At 43.6% G+C, this 21,670-nt stretch overlaps 2 protein-coding genes across 16 annotated transcripts in view; both read left to right on the plus strand.

The window, feature by feature from the left end:
- LOC119388044 (histone deacetylase 4) overlaps positions 1 to 21,670 on the plus strand; it is a 552,121-nt gene that overhangs the window by 506,835 nt on the left and 23,616 nt on the right. For 4 of the 15 annotated variants that reach the window (XM_049413801.1, XM_049413806.1, XM_049413794.1 and 1 more), the window contains 9 exons: positions 8,203 to 8,317; positions 9,093 to 9,211; positions 10,806 to 10,928; positions 13,157 to 13,266; positions 16,719 to 16,841; positions 17,250 to 17,373; positions 18,111 to 18,279; positions 19,283 to 19,415; positions 20,677 to 20,953. The exons of 2 other annotated variants lie outside the window; for them this stretch is intronic. In XM_049413801.1, coding sequence (XP_049269758.1) covers positions 8,203 to 8,317; positions 9,093 to 9,211; positions 10,806 to 10,928; positions 13,157 to 13,266; positions 16,719 to 16,841; positions 17,250 to 17,373; positions 18,111 to 18,279; positions 19,283 to 19,415; positions 20,677 to 20,953 — 1,293 coding nt within the window. Of the gene's footprint in view, positions 1 to 2,385; positions 2,449 to 3,619; positions 3,817 to 4,834; positions 5,037 to 8,202; positions 8,318 to 9,092; positions 9,212 to 10,805; positions 10,929 to 13,156; positions 13,267 to 16,718; positions 16,842 to 17,249; positions 17,374 to 18,110; positions 18,280 to 19,282; positions 19,416 to 20,676; positions 20,954 to 21,670 lie in introns of all 15 variants that reach the window. 9 more of the 15 variants (XM_049413802.1, XM_049413796.1, XM_049413795.1 and 6 more) reach the window with 7 other exon arrangements.
- The window catches only part of LOC119388046 (dnaJ homolog subfamily B member 6), a 351,281-nt gene that overhangs the window by 151,034 nt on the left and 178,577 nt on the right, over positions 1 to 21,670 (plus strand). The window lies entirely within an intron of this gene.

Genomic DNA, 21,670 nt, shown 5'->3' on the forward strand with positions numbered 1-21,670 from the left:
GCGAGCCCGGCTCGCTGAGCTTGTTGGTGCGTCCATGGTAATGAACTACTTGCGGGGGACGTGGCCGTTTCAACATATATCTCTATGCCCCGCGTCCTCTCTCTCTCTCGCCGCGCTCTCTCGTCGTCACGTGCTCTATCTCTGTAGCGGGCGTTTCCCAGAACCCGAGGCGAGCGCCCAAGATCCCGAAAAAAGCCCGCTCATATTGATTGGCGGCGGCAACAGAGCGAAGAGGGTGCAACGCGAGGCTGGAGGGGGAGGGAAAAACCCCCTCCTCGAACCGCGGGTGCACACACGGGTCTGGCGTGTTTACCCCCGCGCGGCTTGGGTCTCCCCGGACGGCCGAGCGGAACGCTTTCAAAACACCCGACTGCTTGGGCGGGAAGAAGGAGTGAGATGGAGCGCGGGGGCTCTCCAGTCGTGTTGTGCGCGTGCGCGCGTCGCATCGTGTCCACGCGTGGGCGGCACTGACACTTGGCGAGCTCGTTGGTGTGGCTGCCCATTTCGACACGTATCGCTGCGTGTTTGGAGTGGTCGCGCTCGACGCGCCGAGCCCTTGCTAGCGGCACAATATTGAAAACGCACACTTGAAGGCTAGGGGGGTGGGGGAAATAACGAGAACGTGCATCTCACCACGATACTGTGTAAGCCTGAATGCTTGAATGACGCCTTTACTATCAAGCACGTGGTGGCAAACGTGAAATTTCGAGGACGCGTATAACGTTTGATCCTTTTAACGTTGTCGCGTTTCAGTTTACCAGCTTGGCGGTGTATTCAACGCGCAAAGGGAACCTCTCAGGGAGTTCTTCAATGGGGTGTTATTCAGGCACGTGCGCTGTCGATTCCTTTGACGTTTGGACATTACGCCACAAGGGGGAGCGAGATGACAGGCTGCAGTCCATTCACGTTCTTTACCTTACCGCGCGAGTGCTTTGAAGAAAGCATGGCAACATTGGGGTGTCTCACCGCCAGCTGCAAATTTTATTCAGTTGTACCGATTCTCTTGTTAGGTTTTTTTGTGAAATCTGTTCTGTTGAAACGTTAGAACATACTCACCATTCATTTGTTTGGGCTTCTTTCGGTGTCGTCATGATCTCATATATGCTTCTCGCACGAAGTTAGCTTCTCCACACGCATACGTACGATGCAGTGAAGCAACATTTGGCGAGCTTTGCCCATATTTGGTATTGTCTGGGTTGGCTGACATAGAGTAGATCTGCTTCAAGGTCTGGCCGGCGCCTTTATTGTCCCGAAGTTGTTGCTTCGTTCGCGTTGCTAACCGGTCTTGAAATTCGAATAATTCATACACCCCTCCCGTTTATGAAGGAAAGACGCAGTAAATTTTTAGGTCATTTGAGTACATAGACCTCAAACCAACCTGAAAACGTCCTGTGGTTTGCAGTTCTATAGGGGTTCGTGCTTTCACGCGATAAATAATAAAGTGCAGATGAGTGCATTTTTGCTTTTTCCATCATGTTCATGCATGCAGCACTGAACACCAAACAATAGTTAGAGTTACTTTAGTATTTCTTCATTATTATGATAACACTATGTAACATCACTTGACATTCAGCAGAGTATTTGTATGGGATTTACTGCACGTTAGCACAAACTTTTCTATGAATACATTCTTTGAAGTAGATTCATTCCTTAGCCTTCACCTTCACTCGTGTATGACACTTGGTCATTGCAAAAAAATTGCACCATTTCCCGCTAAAGGGGACCATGAGGCGATGCGAAGCCGGAGCACTTGCACGATCGCGTTCCGTTGGCGTTTTTTGGGCATGCTACCGACCTCGCGTCGTGGAACGCGAAGAGGAATGCTACGTGCGTCTTGTCTTCCCTCTAGCCTGGCCGTTAATTCTCACAGGGCGAGCGGGGAACGCGGTCGGCAGGCGGGCGAGGGGGGCAGCGTAGGAGAGGAGAGAGGGGGAGGGGAACGCGCATGCGCTGGTGCTCATCGCGGCGTTGCGCAGGAGAGAATTTCGGCATGTCTAGCCCGCGTTTCAGAGGAAGAGTGGAAAGGGGGAGGGGAGAGGGAATGTGTAGAGGGGAATGGGAGAGGGGGAGTGGAGAGGGTATGCGCAGTAAGGGTGGTCACGCCGCACACCACCACCTCCACCGGATTGAACTCCGCCATAAGATACTTCGCATCTAATATGAAAAATAAGAGCTCTCTAGGATCAAAAGCACAGTCAGTTGCTTGATTTCTGTTTAAATGTTTTTTTTTTCACAATACCTGTGTAGATTGGCGATTCATTGCATTGTAAAACATAGTGACAATATGGGTCCAATTTACATGAGGCTTGAAACTGAAAACGATTATGACAGCAAGTGTCCTCAATTTTTTCCTGTTCTGTTTTCTTTCTCTTCCTCTAATCACAGAAAACCTGGGGTCCCATCATACTATGGAAATAACTCCTCCATACAGCAACCTTCAAAGAAAAGGTAAGCGAATCAAAAAGTCAGCAACTGATTTTTAATTGTCTTCTTTGCTGTTGTCCTCCCATACCAAAAAAGAGATTGTTTCTGTAGAGCTTGTGTTTCATTTCAAATTTGTGCAACGTCTCCTGCTGTGTGTGTGTGTCTATATATATATATATATATATATATATATATATATATATATATATATATATATATATATATATAATTGCAGCGAATAACTTCTTGGACGCCGGTAAATAGTATGAATAAAAAGAAGACACACGTCGAAAAACAGAATGGTTTCTTTACGTTTCGGCCGTGGGACCGGCCTTCGTCAGAATCAAGGACCGGCCTTCTGACGAAGGCCGGTCCCACGGCCGAAACGTAAAGAAACCATTCTGTTTTTCGACGTGTGTCTTCTTTTTATTCATATATATATATATATATATATATATATATATATATATATATATATATATAGACACACATACACTCACTGCCATGTCTGTTAAAAAGGAAGGAAAAGCATCATGACATTTAGAATGTTGTGAACGACTGCCCACGCCTCATTGCTTCATGCTCTGCAGTGGCTTTTAGTTTGACTCTGTAAGACTTTGTGCAATGCTACGAAGCCTCTCAAACGAAATGTACATTAGAAGTGAAGGAATACTATTCCTGCACACATAACAAGGCTGTAAACCCGAATGGTACCAGTCTTTGTGTAAGTAATATGTATGGGATACTATCTTCAAAATAATGCTTTAATCAGTCTTCACTCTGAGTATGTCAGCCTCTGTCTGCTCCGTGTTGTTAGTAATGTTATTTGACCTGGATAGTAGACTGACACTTTTGATACACTAGTTGGCATGATATGATAAACAGCATGTTAAGATGAAAATGTAGGTATGAAGACTTCAGTGTCATGTCGTTCAGATTCTTGTGTACTTGTGTTATTGTGTTTTTACACCCTTCATTCTTTAAGCTTTCTGTCTATCCAAAATTGCCAATTTCTCAGTAATTCACGTATTCTGCAGAGAACCAAATACAGTTATGTAAAGTTCTCTCCCCTCTCTCCTTACCTCCACTTGTGCACGCCTGTGCTCCCCTTTCATGTACTGCTTTGTTCCATTGCTCGTGAAGGCTTTGCATGTGAATAAGTGTCTGTGTGTGCATGTACGAACGTGTGGTGCAGACCAGCATGGCGTGATGGGCTTCCTGGGTGGGCTTCCCTCGCTGCCAGGTGGCTCCCAGCCGTTGCACCAGCCACAGCCGCAGCACCCACTAGCTGCCGCCGCCACTGTGCAGCCGGGATCGACAGGGGACATGCAGCAGCAGCAGGAGCACTTGCAGTTCCAGCAACAGCTCCTGCAACTCAAACAGGAGCAGCAGGTATGTGTGCCATTATATGGTGGTACAGCAGACCCAACATGAGTTGCAACATTCGGCCCATTGTCAAAGCAGTGCCAACACTGCACAGTGGTGCCAACATAGAAAACAATCATTGACGTAAACACTGTTTCGACTACTAGTATTTGCAAAACCAGTTTCATGTTTGCTGGTGTTACAGTGTAGGCTTGGGGCCCCTTCAACCATGGCCACACAGTTGCAACTCATATTGAGTGCAACTCAGCTCAGTTTCACAAACCGAAACCTTTTGTGTACTCTTCAACCGAATTCAGGCATCAGAAATGGTGAACAGCGACATTTTAGCAGAGTCGGTTTCCATCTTGATTCAGGAGAACATAATTGAGCGGGACTTCACATTAGTGCCAGGATAGCATTGCCTTGCAGCTTGCAACTAAAGGAACTCAAGTTCACATGATCTCATATTTTTGCTCACAATTCTGCACTTAAAATCCACAGATGAAGCAGTGAGGAGAAGCATGCACCAAAGCAATCTTCCTGAAACATTAAAGAGCTTTAGAATTGAGGACCCAAGACACTGGGCCCCCAAGATGCATTGGGTAGGCTGCTCTTGAGTTCAGAGTAGCAGCAGAGTTTACGAGTTGCTTCAAACAAACGCCGCTTTGGGTCAAACAGGCACGGGACGCCACACATGGGAAAATTAAGATTATGCGAGACACCGACCACACTGCATCATGGCCTGCACTGTGTCTGTGTCGTTTTGCTGGCAATGCAAGACTCCTTGGGGACCCATGCCAGTTTTAAATTTTTCGGTCAACGCGAATGCAAGAACCCAAGTGTAGCTACGGTTCTTGGCGGCTCTCAACCTTCTTGGGTCCCCAAGCCTCTTGGGTACACAATTCTAAAGCTCTCGTCTGTGTTTCCTGTTTGAGGCACTTTGGCACTTTCGTTGTTACCTCTGTGCACTACACAAATGGCATCAGGCACTTGGCTTCACCTCTGTCTCGGCTTGGTGTAGTAATGATGTGGTGTGGTAATGCAGGTGCAACAACAGTTGTTGCTTCAGCACTACCAGCGGCAGCAGCAGCAGCTAGCCCAGCAGCATGAGAAGCAGCTGCAGGAGCGAATCAAAGAGTACCTCGAGCACCAGCGGCAGATCCAGGAAGAGCACAAGCTGGAACGCGAGCGCATCGAGAAGGATCGTCAGCTAGACCAGATTCGCAAGAAGGACAAGCATGAACAAAGTTAGTCTGCTCCGCTTTGTTTATTCCTGTCGTGCACACACAAATCAGCAGCATCAAAAACACCATAAAGGCCGACCTTATTCAAATTTTATTGAATGTCACATTTTAAACATTCTTGTGCAGGCATGTTCTACATGTGCTCATGTGATGCACACACATACACAGTCAAATGTACACATGATCACACATCATGTCAGCCATAGCACATATACATATACATGAACTTGATGTAGGGCTAGTTGGTTCTTTGTTATGCATTATAGAAGTTTCCAGTGCCTTTTAGACAAATTGCTTCTTTCCCTAGTGTTGTTTCACTGTAGATTCTTATATCTTACTCAAGGCAAATGGTGTTCCTGCTGAGAGTTCTTACTGTGAAAGCTGCGTAGCACGAGCCATACACTGAGTAAAGATAAGCGAAAGTAGTTTAGCTATGAAATGAGCTTGACTATTGTATGTGGCATGAAGGCAATGAGCCAATGGCAGAACTAATATACATAAATTATTTGTCACATCTCTACTGCAAAGAAAATCCTTATTTGAATGTACTAGGCAGCACTTGCATATTAGGCCATAAGCTTAGAGGGGCCCTGCAACACTTTTTGAGCAGGGTCAACAAGCGCTGCCAATCGGTAGTCGAGGCTCCCGAGAACACGCGAGCCAAATATTATAGCGAAGCGAGCGGCCTGGAATTTACAATAAATTCTCAAAGTCAGCTGAAAATCGCTCCCTCTTCTCTCAACAAATGATGTATTAGTCCGCAATATATGACGCGATTGTCGGCAGTTCCACCATTGGCTGATGTTATAATCACGATAAAACCCTTATTATTACATTCGTTGTTAATTTTGAGTTCAATAAGTAGATAATATGTATGTTTATATTGTGTTACGCCGTTAAAACACCGAACAGACATTAATATTAGCACTTCCGGTCTCATCGACAGCTCGTCTGCTCGTAGTTGCATGGTTGCGTTTTCTTCACCATGCACAGTGCCGAAATCGTGAATATTTCTGTGCTTTTGACCATCGCCGGTTGCCGTTGAGAGTGGCAGCCGTTCGAGTGTTGCCTCGTCAGCTGGAAACTGCATCAGCGCGTTCGCACGACCGACCGAGGCAGCGGTGCAGCATTTCTCCGACAACAATGCTGGCGCCGGCTAGCTTAGGATACCTGTGTTCGCTGTATGGCGAGAGTCCCGTTCGCTGTCTGTTCAGTATGTCATCGAGCCGTACATCGGCGTATCCTCCCCGTAGTCTCACGTTCCCGAGAAACCGCGACACAGCAACCAAGCAGACTCGCATTTTCACGGTAGCTGCAGACAGCTGGGGGATGGGTCCGCGCCGGCCCGATGCCCCACGATCCTTTCTTCTAGTCTTTAGTTCTTTGTTGTCAGCCCGCACTCGCTGTGCGCCCACATTCGAAGAGCAAACAGCGTCGAAGTACCGCCACTGGGAGAAGGGTGCACGCAGCTTTGCCGTGTTGAATACGATTCAAGCGCGAGCAGTGCGACGAGGCGGTGTATCGGAGTGTGGGTCTAAACCCATCTCAGCTGTCATTCGTTCCAAACGCGCACGCAGGTTTGCGTCCATGGTCACACCCAACATTACCAAACCGACTCGCAGTTTTCAAGCACGCGCGATACACGGTGCAATGGGCTCCGCTCGACGACGACCACGCAAGCCGACCGGAAGTGGCGCCACAGACCACGTGGTTGCGCCGAGACGCCATAGAGAAAGAAATGAAGAAAAAAAATGCCGCCGGCGCTTACGTAACTCTTCGGCGCCTCTTCGCACCTCCGCCCTCCCTCCCTTCACGCCCCGCGCAGCTTTCCGCGCGCTCGCGGCGTTGAGTGGTGGGAGAAAGCTGCGGAACGTGATTTCTATAATTTGGTAACACCACTTAGACTTGACGGATTCGAAAAATTTTTGCGGCATATGACTCGTGAAGAGTCATACGTCAATAATGAGACTATTCCAATATAACTAAGAAAGGTGTTGCAGGGCCCCTTTAAGTGTAGGCTGTGTGTCAAACACAGCAACTATATTTTTCATGTGTGTGCTGACTTACTGTGCAATGCCACATCATTAATCTCTTTCTGATATCTCTGCTGCAGCAGTAGCCTCAAAACAAGGCAGTATAGTTTAAAAGTCAATAAAGGGGTCAGCTATTTTAAACTGCATCGGTTTTGGCATCTTGCACTGCATTTACCAGTTACATACCACAGCATTTTCTGTCTACTCTCGCTGGAGAGCAACATAGCAAGTGTCTGTTCAGATAAGCCAGCAGAAAGTTATCGCCTAGATTTCCTGTTTAAAGCCTAAGTGCGGAGAATGAGCTAGTGACTGTTGTCAACATCTGCTCTGGAAACGAGCACTTACAGCAGGTCTGTTTCCCATGACTGTGGGTACATTCTGATAGCGCATGCTATTCTTATCTGTCAGCACTTTCCCCCCCCCTCTGTTTAGTTGGTGCCGTTTCCACAACATGTGACATCGTGTGTCTGCGCCAGGTTTCTATTCTGAATGAATGAAGTCAGCCTTGCAATTTCTCGTGAATGTATCTTCTGTCATGTGTGAAGAAATGCCAGGCACAAATGGCAGACAGTCTTAGGGGGTAGGAGTAGCGCGTTGCATAATCGCACTCACCCCCCAGGGAATTCTCACTTCGCTCTAGTTCCAGAGGATAGGAGCCAAGCAGCTGTTGAGGCTTCCTGATTTAGTGCTGTCAGGCGGGCCATTGCGTGCGTCGTTCTAATGAAAGCTCTGGTCGTCTGTGGAATGGAGTGGAGTAAAAATAGCCTTACTCGTGGATGCTTTTTTTGGTGCCACTGATGAATGCATGGTGCATCTGTTTTGCAATGTGGTATCTGCACAAGGTGTAGCAGTGAAATTGTTGCTAGCCGCTCATATGTGCAGTCATGATGTATGATGCCAAACACTGCATGTTTGCTGAGCCCAGTTTTCTGAAGCAGCATTTTTTCGTGGAGATGGTATGAAGGCTGACAAGATGGCTAATAGTTACAAGTATATGCACATGTGGTATTGGTATTATCATAGCTTATTGCAGTGCAAATGCTTAAACTAGGTAAAGATTTGGTATCATTCAGTTCAGGCTCCTAGAGACAAACATAGCCACTTTTGTGTTAACACTGTTTTTTTTGTGTGTGCAGGTGCCGTGGCATCTTCTGAAGTGAAGCAAAGGCTACAGGAGTTCGTCTTGAACAAGAAGCAACGGGAAGCAGCAGCTAACAATGCCAACACATCACCACCAAATTTTAGAAACTGGTGAGCTTCAACACTGTGTACATAAGTCAAACCTTTTCAGAATGTTTCTGCTATAAGTGATCATTGCAAAAAAACTGCTGCAAGGCATGCTTTGATAAGCTCTTCCTTATTTAGCTTTACTTCTTTTTTTGGCATGTTTGGTATATATACTAGTGCTCAAGATTGTATCAAAGGTTAAGCTAACGAAAAAAGGTATACAACTGATGGTACATCCATTATAAAGGGTGTGCTCAAAGTTGTACACGTTTTACTACCTTTCATTTATTGCCACTTCTGCCTATGTCACGAAACCTAACAGTAAAAGTATACAGCCAGTAAAACAGTACAACACTATGTTGGTTGCATATATTAGCACAGATAGAAAGTTGGAGAATCAGGCTGTGTGCTCAGGACTGGGGAATATTGAGCTCTTTCGCTAAGTGCGTGCCCTCTAAAATTTTCTTGTTGACTGAACTTGCAACTGTAAGTGTAGTCAAGGATGGCATAGAATAAGACTGGTTGATGTCATTAAAAAAGTTGCTTGCCTAGCTAGAGCATGCTCGGTTGGCACAAGATGTTAGAAATCACTCAGAGACAACATTATCCAGAAGCAGGCTTCATTAGTCACCTGTTTATGATGGTGATAGCAGCCGAAATACTAGTAGGAATGTGCATCTCTTCAGTTCAGCCATGGCTTTTTATGTGGAAACTATCGCTGAATTTTGCATGTATGACTGCGTGTTTTGCAGTGGTTATGCATTTGTTCTCTCACCTGTGCACATTGCGAACTCTGTAGGTCCAGGCAGCGTTCTTCTCTGGATCAAGCTTCGCCTCCTTCAACAAGCGCTGTTTCGCCTCAGTGCAGACATCTGCTTCTGGGGAAGTACGACGACGATTTCCCACTCCGGAAAACTGGTGAGTCATCGGCATGTCCCTTCTTTCCTGCACGTGTTTGCCACGTTGTTGTAATAACCCTCACTGATTGTGACATCTGTTATTTCTTGTGCTTTATATGATCAAGACAACAGTTCAGAAGTATCTATGCAGTTAATGTTTCAGATTGGCATTTTCTTTTCTTGTTCTATCACGAACTAAAATAACTTTTCATTGTACAAAAATCAAAGCTGGCATTTATAGTGTTTTATAATCCTTCATGCACATTTCTTACAGTTCTGTATTAAAGTTACCATGTAGAGACAGTATTATTGCACATAACGCTTATCCAGAAAAACTTAAGTGACAGTTTTGTAATTTGCTACAGTTCGTGCCACCTTACGAATCTTTATAACCATATTTTCTAGCACATGATCATGCTGAAGTACTTTGTGTGTTCGTATGCTAATAGCGACAGTATGACAATGTTTAAGGTATGCACCAATCAGGTTTCAGGCAAGCAAATGTGCACATGCTTTTTCAGCCGATTGTTTAGTAAAGTCACTTCTTATTTGGTGAATCTAATATTTCGGACTCCTCATTATACTGGCTTTTTAGGTGGTATTTGTTGTGTCCGAATTTTCAGCTCAACTGCAGTTCCTATGAACTTTGAGGAGTGTCGTTTGCATAACTGATGAGGCATGATTAGAATATACGTATAGCACTTGAAGTAAATATAACTTTGCTCGTGTTGAAATGATTGTAATTAATTGTTTGGACTAACAAGTGACTGAATATTGTATTACTAACAGTCTTTAAAATTTTTTACTTTGTGCTGTGCATCATTCACTTAGAAGTGTGACGATATCTTCTGCTGTGTGGAATGCTACTTAACATTTTCTGGGAAAGCTGTGGCCAGTGTGTGACCATTAGAAATTACCACAAAAATAAAAAATGTCATCACACAACAGTTGAGAAACGTACTAATTGCTGCCTGCACCTCAGGCTCAATGTGTCACTTAATCTTCATCTGAGGATACCTTACTTCTGTAGGATATGTATTTATTGTAGATAATCATGCTATTTTTATGTCTGTCTGGTTGCCAGTTGTGCCCCTATAAAGATCTCTTTCAGACGGATCTTGTTATCTGTTTAAAAGGCAACATGTAAGTCTGTTCTTATGAGTAAGCTGGCTTTCAGGGGCACGTACCACACGCCTTATTGCAGTTTGTTATTGTACATCAGCTCGAATATGTTAATCTCTTAAAATGTTATAGTACTCTCTTCCCTACAGTAACATTATGATACTAGCAAACAGAAGTATTGTGTATTAGCGTTACAAAACTTCCCTGATCTTACCGATGAGGTACAATGTTCATTGTTGGAATATGCTTGTTAAACACAGATCCCTCTGTTAGTGACAAACATTGAATTTCTTAAACCACATAGGTTCGGGCTTGTCATCAAGTGACACATCTGGCAGGTGCATGCAGCTTTATTTGTAGCAGCTGCTTTAAGAAATAATCGAGGTACATACAGCTGAGGGCAAACAGTGTGGGAGGCCCAGCTTGCTTGATTGAGCCCCTGCAAGCATGTGTTCCAAGCAAGCATGTGTGCCTTCTCTGTCACCTTCCAGCGTCGGAACCAAACCTTAAGGTGCGCTCTGCGCTGAAGCAAAAAGTAATTGAGAGGCGCAGCAGCCCGCTTCTGAGGCGCAAGGACAAAGGGCCCATTCCTTTGAAGCGGCGGCCGCTTACAAGTATGCAAGCACCGGGCACTGTCCTCACTGCCCGTTTCCTATCTTCTTCCCCATCATACCTTCCTTCTTTTATACGTTTCCTTATCACATTTCCTGCCTAATTCTTTGAATTCTTTCTCTGAATATTCACCTGCTCATAGTCAGCTCATTGAGGAACAACACCCAGAGAAATATTCAAGCTGATGCTCACCACGAAACAGCCTGTGGAACGATTTCATTTTAGGGTAACACTAAACAAAATTTCTTTCAAACAGAGTGTTTTATCTGCGTATGAGATGAAAGCAGGGACAATAGTTCCCTGGACATACCACTACTTGCTGCTGAGCGTGTATATAGTCAAGCATTCTTTTCTCCACTGTGGTGTATCCTTATCGACACATAATGAAAAAACGCTAATGTGCTGATGATTCTCGAGTTGTCTGAATTATCTCAACCGCTTTCAAGCTACAGCTTCTGGCCGTGCCCAGGCATTGCTATGAGAACTTCAACTAACCTTACATAATTACAGTGCCGCTATTACAACTATAGAAAAGTGTGTGACGTGGCACACTATTAAACTAAGGAGGAGGATGTTGCATGTTGCAGGCGGCTCTAGCTTTGTGAGATGCAGTCAAATTGCCCCACTCGGTTTCCTCCTTTCAGGTTATGTTGAAAACATGGATCATTTTTTAAAAGCGAAGTGCGGGCTAAAGCTAATCGCTATCTCTTTCTTTATGTTCAGGTTTCAGCTAATCACTTCTTTCATGTTCAGGATGAGGTTCTCAACACTCAGATACCTTGCATTTTAGCCCCTGTGGCTTATGTGGTATGCAGAACACATATTAGTGAGCTCAGGAGACAGCTCGTGCTTTGCAGGGTGCATTGACAGCAAATAACATTAAGGAGCACACATTGAACATTTTTCGCCTTTTTTTTCACTCCTCATGATACCTTCTCTACTTCTCATCTTTCTTTTACTTCTCATCTTTTCCTTTTATGCCTTCACAAGCTGTGCTTATTTCCAGCCACAGATGCCTCAGCAGCATTACTTGACAAGGGCCACATAATCAGGCCACATAGGAAAACCTAATATATAAGATAACTGATGAAGATGTTGAAGTCGGTTGCCTCATTTGGCTGTGCCCTTCTTTACACTGTTCTTGTCACAAGATGCCTAAGTTGTATTTTACCTGTTAGTCTCGTTCAGCTGAATGTATGATAGCTTTCAATTGCTGTAATAGTTGCCACTTATGCTACAGTTTAACTCAGTACTAGAGCCCGTACTGCCGGCATGTGTTCGCTGGAAGTAGCATGATGCAATTTCATGAATGCTTGCATGGTTTGTTTGATGTCTCTTTTTCATATTTTTATGTAATAATGACAATGCTGAGAAATGATGAAGCTCAAGCATGGCATGATAACTGACACTTACAGCACATGCTGTGTCATTGGTTGAAATAACTAATATAGTGTATTTTGAAAAACTGTGAACAGGTGACTTGTGTGAGAGGGAACATCTGATATGTTCTATAATATCAAATGTCATTGCATTTTTCTACCTTGAAACAAAAATTGATGCACGTAATTTCTGGGAACCAAATGTAATATGTGTGAGGAAACGATGTTCTAGCTTACAAAACTGCAGTAATCATGATTCAATTATAGAACAGACATTTTCTTTTGTATTACTTCCTCTTTTACATAAGCTTCTTGCATTGCAAGTTTTCTTTTATTCAGATGTAAAAGTACTAGGTTAAACCAACATAGCGCTCCACATTTCCTATGCTGCGTGGCATGATTTTATAAAGATGCAGGGCTATCGCTGACTGTTTCAGTTCATGAAAAAATGGAAATAGCGGCAACTGGCTGATGTGGATGAGCTTATAATGTACTTATGATGTACCTTGACTTGCGATGTTCCTCTAGCATGAGGTTCGTGCCTTGAAGGCAAGCGTTGAAATGCTGCCTGCTAAAAGCTTATCGCAGATAGCTGAGAACAATTGTAGACTCAATGTGTTCATCTGCTCTATTTATGATTTATCTTTTATGCATGCGTCACAGCACCCTTTATGTTTAAAAATGTGTAACCTGTTTCAATGGCTATGTATTTGCTTCAGGAAGTTATTGCCAGTATGTAAAAAAAATAATAGTGATTCAGTTGTTCTGCATGAATGTGCAATGTACCTGTTTGGGAATAATTAAAGGTGCTAATGGTGATTTTTGTTTGTTCACTTTGCCTTTTAAAAAAGTCGATGGCAGTGGAAGCAAACCTGACTCGTCAGAAGGTTCCCCGCCGAACGGTTCCCTGTCCCTGCACTCTTCTCTGCATTCCAGTAACGGTAGCACACCCATTCAGGAGGTGAGTACTTGCTCGTTAAATCACGGGTGCATGTAATGGCACAATGAAGCGTAATTGGGTAATAAGCGTGTTCTTGCAACAATAATGTCTATGCTTGGGACGGTTCTCCTGCTCGTGGAAATGTAATCAAATAGGTGGCAATTATTGCCGGAAATGGGACGGGCATGGTGCTTGTGTTATCAGTCTAAGCAAGGTAACATATTGAAGGCATTCTTAGCAGAAAATAAACTGCCATCAAGGACACTCAGATTGAATGCTGGTAGCAGTTCTTATACTACAAATGAGACCATCTTCTCACGTACAGGTATTGGTGCAGGTGTGCTAGAACTTTGAAAACAGTGAACTTAGTCATACCCACAGTAACATTTCCATGCCCTTTCATGTACAGAACAGAAAGATTCCTGTGTGATTAGTATGTATTCCTTAAATTACCATCTTCTAATACATACGGGACATTTCCCTGTTTCTTTATATGTGCTTATTCACATCAGTGTTTCCACATGTAAATAAATAAATGACAGTTGCCAATTTGATGAATGATAATTGTGACTAGTACTATATCAGTGCACTTAGTTGGGCCAGTTGGTTCTGCATGTCGATGAAGTGGATGCGCTTGAAAGACGAGGACGAAGAAGAGACGGGATGCGCACTGTGTGTCCCGTCTCTTCTTCGTCCTCGTCTTTCGAGCGCATCCACTTCATCGACATAGTACTATATGCCTCCTCTATGTATATTCTATTATATGTGCCCTCTTGCACTGGTCACTTCCGTAGGGCAACTGTCTCACATCTTACACAGTTGTACATTACCACTATAGTTTACTACATACTTAGCATCATGTGCACTGATTTGTAGATCACTACAAAGGACATTAAAGTTGATCAAAGCTATATTGATGCATCTACGAGCTTGAACAAAGAAAGGCGCAAGAATCACGGCGCATGACAAAACAGAGCTACCAGAGGTGCAGAAAGGGGCACAGCAGAAGAAAGGAAAGGCACTCTGTTTATATTTGGCGAGTCCAAAGATATCGTGCCAACCTGGGGGATAGTGCACGCACCCTGGGGGTTGCTGCTATTTATAGATGCTGCCTGCCACATCAGTGGCTGCTCGCACTCTTGAGAGCTCACATGCGTGGTGCGGAGTACCTGCGAAAAGAAAAAGTAATACTGAAATAAGTACAGAAGCCAAAGTAAACAAAAAAAGGAAGATGCTCTTGTGAATGCGCATTTGACTCTAGGACTTCCAAAAACTGATGTTCTGCCTTGAGTCCCAAATAAAGTACTAGTGCAAAGGGAGGAAGGTAGATACAACTGAAACTGAGCTAAAACTCAGTTTGTTAGTCCTTGTTCATCTAGTCTACTTCTCCTACTTGTGTTCCATCTTCCATGGAATTTTAACTCGATTTAAAATGTCGTACCAACTAGCCCCCCAATGCACCTTACTTGACAAAAAATAAAAAATAAAAAAAAATAAAAAACGTGGGACAGCATGATCATAAATAAATTTCACTGCCATACTGCCATTGACGTACCACTCAGTAGAGGACCGTGAGTAACAAGGGAGCAACGTTATGGGAGCATGACTTTGAACTTGTCTTTTCACCCTGTTTAGCAGATTTTTGTTCCCAGTAAATTCTTTTATCTTGATCGTTGAGTCAGGAAATTGTGAGCGAGCTTTCTTAAGTATGAGTCCACTATTGTTTTTCGCGCTTAGCCCCCTTCGTGAAAACTTGTAGCTTATTAAACAAGTGTTCTTCTGTCATCTTAGAACTTGCTATGCACCCATTTATAGAATAACATACTACACTTCTTTTATAGCATCTGTCAATTTTATTACCAGGAGGTCCTCGTATTTTGTTTAAAGTACTTTGTTCCAGCCCTCGCGGAGCTGTGCCCGCATTGATAAATACTACAACGCTCTGTGATGGCTGTTACTAAAGTAGGAAGGCTAACTAGAAGTAAATTTGTAATAAATGGTGCGATTTGGTAATGAAAAAGCACTAGTTATTGGTCTTTTAACCTATTATGATATGTTACAATTAGAGCCTAGACTATTTTTAAGTTGGCAGCTTTATGTCCATACATTTGACCAGCTTTTCCTTGCGTGGCTTTTCAAGACGGAGCAATTGTTTACGGGGATGCTTACCAGCTTATTTCAGCTACCACATTTAGTAGAATCTATTCATCTTCGCCACCTAGCCTCCTAATTTTGTGTAAGTGCTGTTTGTGCAAACCCTCTGTTTTCCACACCGGCACTTTCTGGAGTCAAAAAGTCTGGTTAGACGGGCGAGGTTGTTTTTAGATTCGCCAGTCAAGCTCTTTCTTCCACTGGAAAGTTGTGGCATGTATTTTTGGGAGCACACGCGCACGTGTCAAGTTGAGCCAACAAGGAGGGCCAGTTTTGTGGGTTTTTGTTTTTGCTTACCTCGGGCCGTTAACAAGTGTTGCAGACCGTAGCAAAGCCAAGACCTATTCTTGTCCAACGCGGGGGTTATTTTGTCCACCGGAGCTTTGTGTGCATGTGTGTGCTTTTCCCACGAAAACTAAAATATTTCCGGAGCTTCCTGGCATGAAGCAACCTCTTCCAGACAGCGGGTCTTTGAGATGTGGCTGCTATCACTATTTAGTTTTCTCTTTTTTTTCTCTTTAAAATCTTTGAGTCTATTTGTACAGACAGTCACTAGAGAAATTAACATGAAACAAATTTGAACAAGTTGCTGTTTATTAGATAACTGTACAGGACAAACTCTTCTGAAATAATTTCACTAGTCGGCTGAACAGTGCAGGGTCTGCTTAGCTTTCTACAGATTTAACATAGACATTATTTGAAGTCCTCGTTGCACCCATGTTTTGCACATGTGCCCTTCTATACCACGAATACCTCTGCCAACTTCCTGTCGTTGGGAGGTGGGGCATACCTGCCGACTTTTCTCTTCTTTTCCACAAATTAGTTTAGAAATGTGGGCTTTATCTGCTGATTTACGAACGTTTCATCAGTCTTACAAGAAGTAAATTCTCTTGACAAAAAATTTTCACTCGTCAGCCCCTAACATTGATCCTCACAAGTCTATTGAGAAAAGTTCCTGAAGTGGCTGAAATGAACAACTTCAATGCAGCTGATGTGCTGCCTTGTTAGTTTGTGCTAATTCACATTTGCTAATGCTTGTGGGCTGCATCTGAAAGCAAACTATTGTTTGTGAAGTGTACATGTATCCTAAAAGGGGCACGTACTCAGGTAAAGCTTTTTATTTTAATATATGTGCTATTCGCCCCGCCCCACCTTCTCCCGGCCCCTTCTTTTGTGTCGTGTCACAGGGAGTTATCTGATCTTACAGTTTGCGGGTTGACAAGTATGCTTTTGGTGTAGCTCAGTGACTGTCGTGTGCATCTGTGCATAGTTTGTCAAGCTTAAGTCTCGACGCACCTGTGCTTGTGATTCCAACATCTCAGGAGCCTGGCACTTCTCCATACCACCCTATGAACCAGGGTGGCAGCAGTGATCTCGCGCTCTACTCATCACCCTCCATGCCCAACATCTCCTTGGGGCGCCCCCCTGTGGCCACCAGCTCAGCTGTGAGTGCACCCTCTCTCACATCTCTTCCTTCACATCCTACTTTTACTTAATATGGCAGCACTTTGATGCTTTAAACAGCAGTGTGCTGTGGCCTGTACTCCCTTTTCGCTTTGGCTACAACAACTGACCATCCTCATCGCCGTAATATTGTTATCGTGCTCTTGTAGGCCACCTCCTATTTTTCAGTTTTACTATCAAGATAGGGCAAAAGAAACTACAACAAACATTTGTGCACTGCAGTTCATGCTCTCGTACTTGCAGCGTGAATTCTACATGCGCATAAAATTCAAGATGTAGCATTTCAGAACTTATGAAGGTTAAAATGTAAGCCACGTCAACAAACTCTCTAACTATTCTTATTATAGTAGGGCTGTGCTTAAAGTAGCCTCATTTTTCTCCATTCTAAGGATGGGAAAATCCTCAACTCGGTCTCCGAGGCCCAAGTTCGCGCCATGGCAGCTGCACGTCTTGGGATGCCACTCACATCACATGTGTTGCACTCATCATTGCCTTTCTGCTCACCATTGCCAGGTGAGCTTTTTTCTGTCAGATTTCTTGCTTTGTTGCTTTTCCAGTTTCACAGCTGCCACATTGTGCAACAAGCAACCCTTCATATGGTTATTCTTGCATGTTGACAATGTATACCATTGTGACAATCTGGGCATGTCTGTAATCCGTTTTTTTTTAGGAATGGTAAAAGCCAAAGGAGAACACTGGCAGAAAAAAAGCACACATACACACATGCTGGTGACCTGTGTGCATGTGTGTATGTGTTCCTCCTTTTTTCATCAATGTACTCTTTGCACTTTTACCACCTTTCTTACCAGATTGGTTTTACGTTATTTTTCACTATTTCACTTTCGTTCAGTCTGTCTTTTTGTTGGATTAACCATGCATTAATATAAACACAACCAACATTGATGTATAACTCGTTTACTTGGTTGTTGAACCTAGTGGCAATTTCCTAATACATTTCTTAAAGTCAACATGTAGGAATATGTATGCCTGCTTGTTATGATAGTGGAGCTCCCATTCAACCTTGGCAGTTGCTTATATAAGCAACATAATTTAATGTATCAAGGTGACTACAGCTGTTGGAGAATGCCTTTATAAGCCTTATGTCAAATATTAATTGTGGAGACTTTATGCCCCAAGTTTCCTACATATAAAGCCTTAAGTGCCGGTGAGCAGCCTGCTCTGTTCCTGTGCCCGTCATCATCATCACTTGTCCTTATTGTGCTGTGCGGCCTATTCTGTCTTACATGCAGTAATAGATGGGGAGTTCACCCCTCCAACCAGTCCTGGCTACATACAGCAGCAGATGAAAGGCCTGGAACAGTCACCTGGAGCTCCTGGCCATGTGCTGCAAGTTATGTACGCACCACCTCCAGGCGCCGTAATCACTGATGCTCAGGTGGCACAAGCACGCCTCCACAGGTCAGTACTCATGTTCCAGCTTGCAATACCTCACCAATCACATAGTTGTAACTGAAAGCCTCTGAACAGCAATTGCATTGTAACCATGCCTCACCTAACCTAGAATAACCTACTGCAAACCTCTTGCAATACTGATTTGTGTACTAACACAGGGATCTGTTTTGGCGTGCTCCATGTTTACGTTGACATTCAGCCTGCAGGTGTAACTATACTGCTTCAGATCTCTAATGTTGTTTTAGTATTCCATGAAGCCGAGCAACTGGAAAGCATGAGCATGGTTTCTCAGTTTCGCTTCTAACCTTGAAATGGAGTGCTATTTATAAGGACAGCCAGAAAATGCTTTTTGCTGGCTTGGCACCTGTGTCATTCACCATTTGACTGACTTGATAAGGGTCTCTTCAATCAGAAGCATCATTTTAAGTAAATGTGGAGCACTGTGGCTTGCTTAGTTTTGTGGTCTTAGGGTAAATACAGCATTAAATGACACATTTAGAGATATCACTGATGCTATGGAATTTTATACTCTCCACTTGCTGTCAACTGCACTCTTCATGCAATTTCGTTTTCAAGCTCGAGAATAATATTCGCCTAGTGTGAGCTTGTAGTATTTGCACCAACAATTCTCTGCCGTTCTAAGATAAAATACAAGATAGCACAACTATTCTCAGATAAGATGACTGCCAGGGCAGCGAAAACAAGTTTTGGTTGCCAGAGCAACTAAAGTTTACGTATTGGTTGTCTTGACAATCATTTTATCTTGGAACAGTTGTGTTCTCACTTATACTTTCAAAACTTATTACTAATTTCGTAATTTCTATCTTAAAGCTGTTGTTTAAGGGTGTGAGTGAGCATTTTTTATCATATTGCATGTGTTGTTTGGAGCATCATACATCGTCTGTGACCTATAAATGATAGTCATTCTTGCTGATAAAAAATGGAAGGTGATATAAAAGGAACTGTTGATGTTGAACATTCGTGTGTTCTTTCTCCATGTGGATGCCAGGACCATTCATCGTCCTCTGGGCAGGACCCAGTCAGCACCGCTACCCCTTGGACATCCTATGCTGCAGCCTCAGAATGTGCTGCTCAACGCACAACTCTTCGAGCAGCAGCAACAACACAACTTGCTCAAGCAGGTGAGGCCAGTTACCACATTGGCTATGATAGGGCACAATTGCTTTTGATTTCTTATTCTTTTATTTCTTTTTTTGCTATGCTAACTAACACCAACAGACTTGTCCTAGATTTCTTGCAAAGCATATTGAGCAGCCATGTTGCTAGATATGTTGTCATGAAACATTAATATAAGCAAAAGAATCAGCTTTCACAGGCACTTATAAAAAGAATGAAAAGCGAAGCTTGCACTAGGGACACAAGGCTGGAACTGACAGTGGAGCTAGTGTTCGACCTAGCTTTTTCCAAGTTTTTGCCGATTTTTATTCACGTAACATACTCGCCCATCATAGTTATTGCATTCCACGGCCACACTAATCCATGCACATGTTGTGGGAATGAAGCAGAAGATGAAGAAGAGGACGAAGCGAGCGCATGCCAGCTCAATATTTCTAGTACACACCGGTGATTTATTTATTTCATTTATCGTTCATAATTTATTTAATGCTTTTATTTAACTAACTCTTTCTCTTCCATTTTTTTTCTATCTCTTTAGCATTCAATTGGGAAACCGCGAACACAAATAACATTTTCGCTTACTTAAAATTATCTCTTTAGAATTATACTTCCCCCCCCCCCCCTTTTTTTTTTTCACTCACACATCCTACTGCCGCACGATTCGTGGCCGATCCCCCGTGGTGGGTTGTGCCATTCCTCTAGGATCAACCAACCAACCAATTTCTGTTCGCACTACCTGTGCAACTAAAAGCTTTAACAGCTTCGCTGTTAAAATTTCGGAACACTGAGATTGAACACTGTGTCTAACACCATAAAAGCAGTGCCTCTCTTATGCTCTATTAATGAGAAATCTATGGGAATCACCCAATAACATCAGTGTAAAAGAACCTGTTCAGCAGATATTTACACACTGAGCTAGTCTATTTATGAGTGCTGCCAACTCTATTGATAGCAAGCTGATTAATTACTTGGCCAGATTAATAGGCTAAGTTGTTATGTCACTCAAAGGCAAATCAGTGGCACGAAATGACCAAAAAAGACCAAGGGCCTTGACAGCTTTGGCTAGCAGCCAACCAAAGAGGCTACATTGTTTACGAAACTGGCTTCTTGTCAGCTTTGTGCTTGTCACCTTTCATCATTGCTATATCTTCTCTGCCATCTTAATTTCCGGTTATATATATACGTACGACAAAGCTACCGTATATCATTACGACATTTGTTTGTACTGTTCTGCCATGCACCATCGCTCCTTCATCTTGTCCTCAGCATATTCGACAGACAGTGCTGACTCGGGCGGGCAGCAAGAGCCAGGTGGTGGAGCACGTGGAGGAAGAGACGGAGGCCGCTGTTGCACAAGAAATGAAAGACCAGCCGGAGGTCATCGACCTCACTGACTCGCGCAAGGGATCATCTGCGTCGTCCACCTCAGCAGCGGAAGGTGCACCGCCTCCTCCCACCTCTGCCACCACCCTGCTGCAGCTTCAGCAGCGACAGAGGGACCTCATCAACCGGCACTCGCTCCATCTCGGCGCTGGAATGGAAGGTAGGCGGCACGTCTGATGATGTCTCGATTAATTTGTGACCTCGACGTACAGTCAAACCTACATATATCAAACTCGCAAAGAAACAGGAATTAGTTTGATAATATGAAATAATGAGATAAAAAGTGTTCAAAGCATTTATAGTATTTTCGGTGCAAATTTTGATTGGTAGATTGGCTTCCTACACTGTGTGATGGCAAGTGGTAGTTTCCATTAGTGCCTACTCGCTCCGTGCGGCACCTTTCTAATCACACCACTTGCTATCCCAATTGCATGTGAGAAAGCCATCTCTTTGGGATGTTCGTGCTGCCTGATGTTCGATGTATGAAGTGTACCAGCTATTTTTGTTCATTGTAGCCATCAGTTTGCCTGCGCATTGACGTTAAAGCATTGTCATGTTCAAAAATAATTCGACATGAAGGATAATTCAATTTATCGGAGTTCACTGTCGTTGGGTTGACTGTGGTGACTTCTAGGAAAAGAAAAGATAGTAGATTAATGTTATTCTCGGCCATAAACTTATCCAGAGAGGAGAGAATTGAAAATGCGTTATACTAGTTTGCCAACTTGTTTTTAGCACTTGATGGCCACCTGGCAGCATGTGGGAGGTTAATTTTATTTTTCATATGCATATGGCCCAAAAATCCTTATTTCCACCACAGTAACTTCGAGGTATACAGAGCCATAAGACAAAGAGTTCCGTGTGGTAGTGCAAGGAG

The sequence above is a fragment of the Rhipicephalus sanguineus genome, chromosome 3 (assembly GCF_013339695.2).
Source record: "Rhipicephalus sanguineus isolate Rsan-2018 chromosome 3, BIME_Rsan_1.4, whole genome shotgun sequence".
NCBI lineage: Eukaryota > Metazoa > Arthropoda > Arachnida > Ixodida > Ixodidae > Rhipicephalus > Rhipicephalus sanguineus.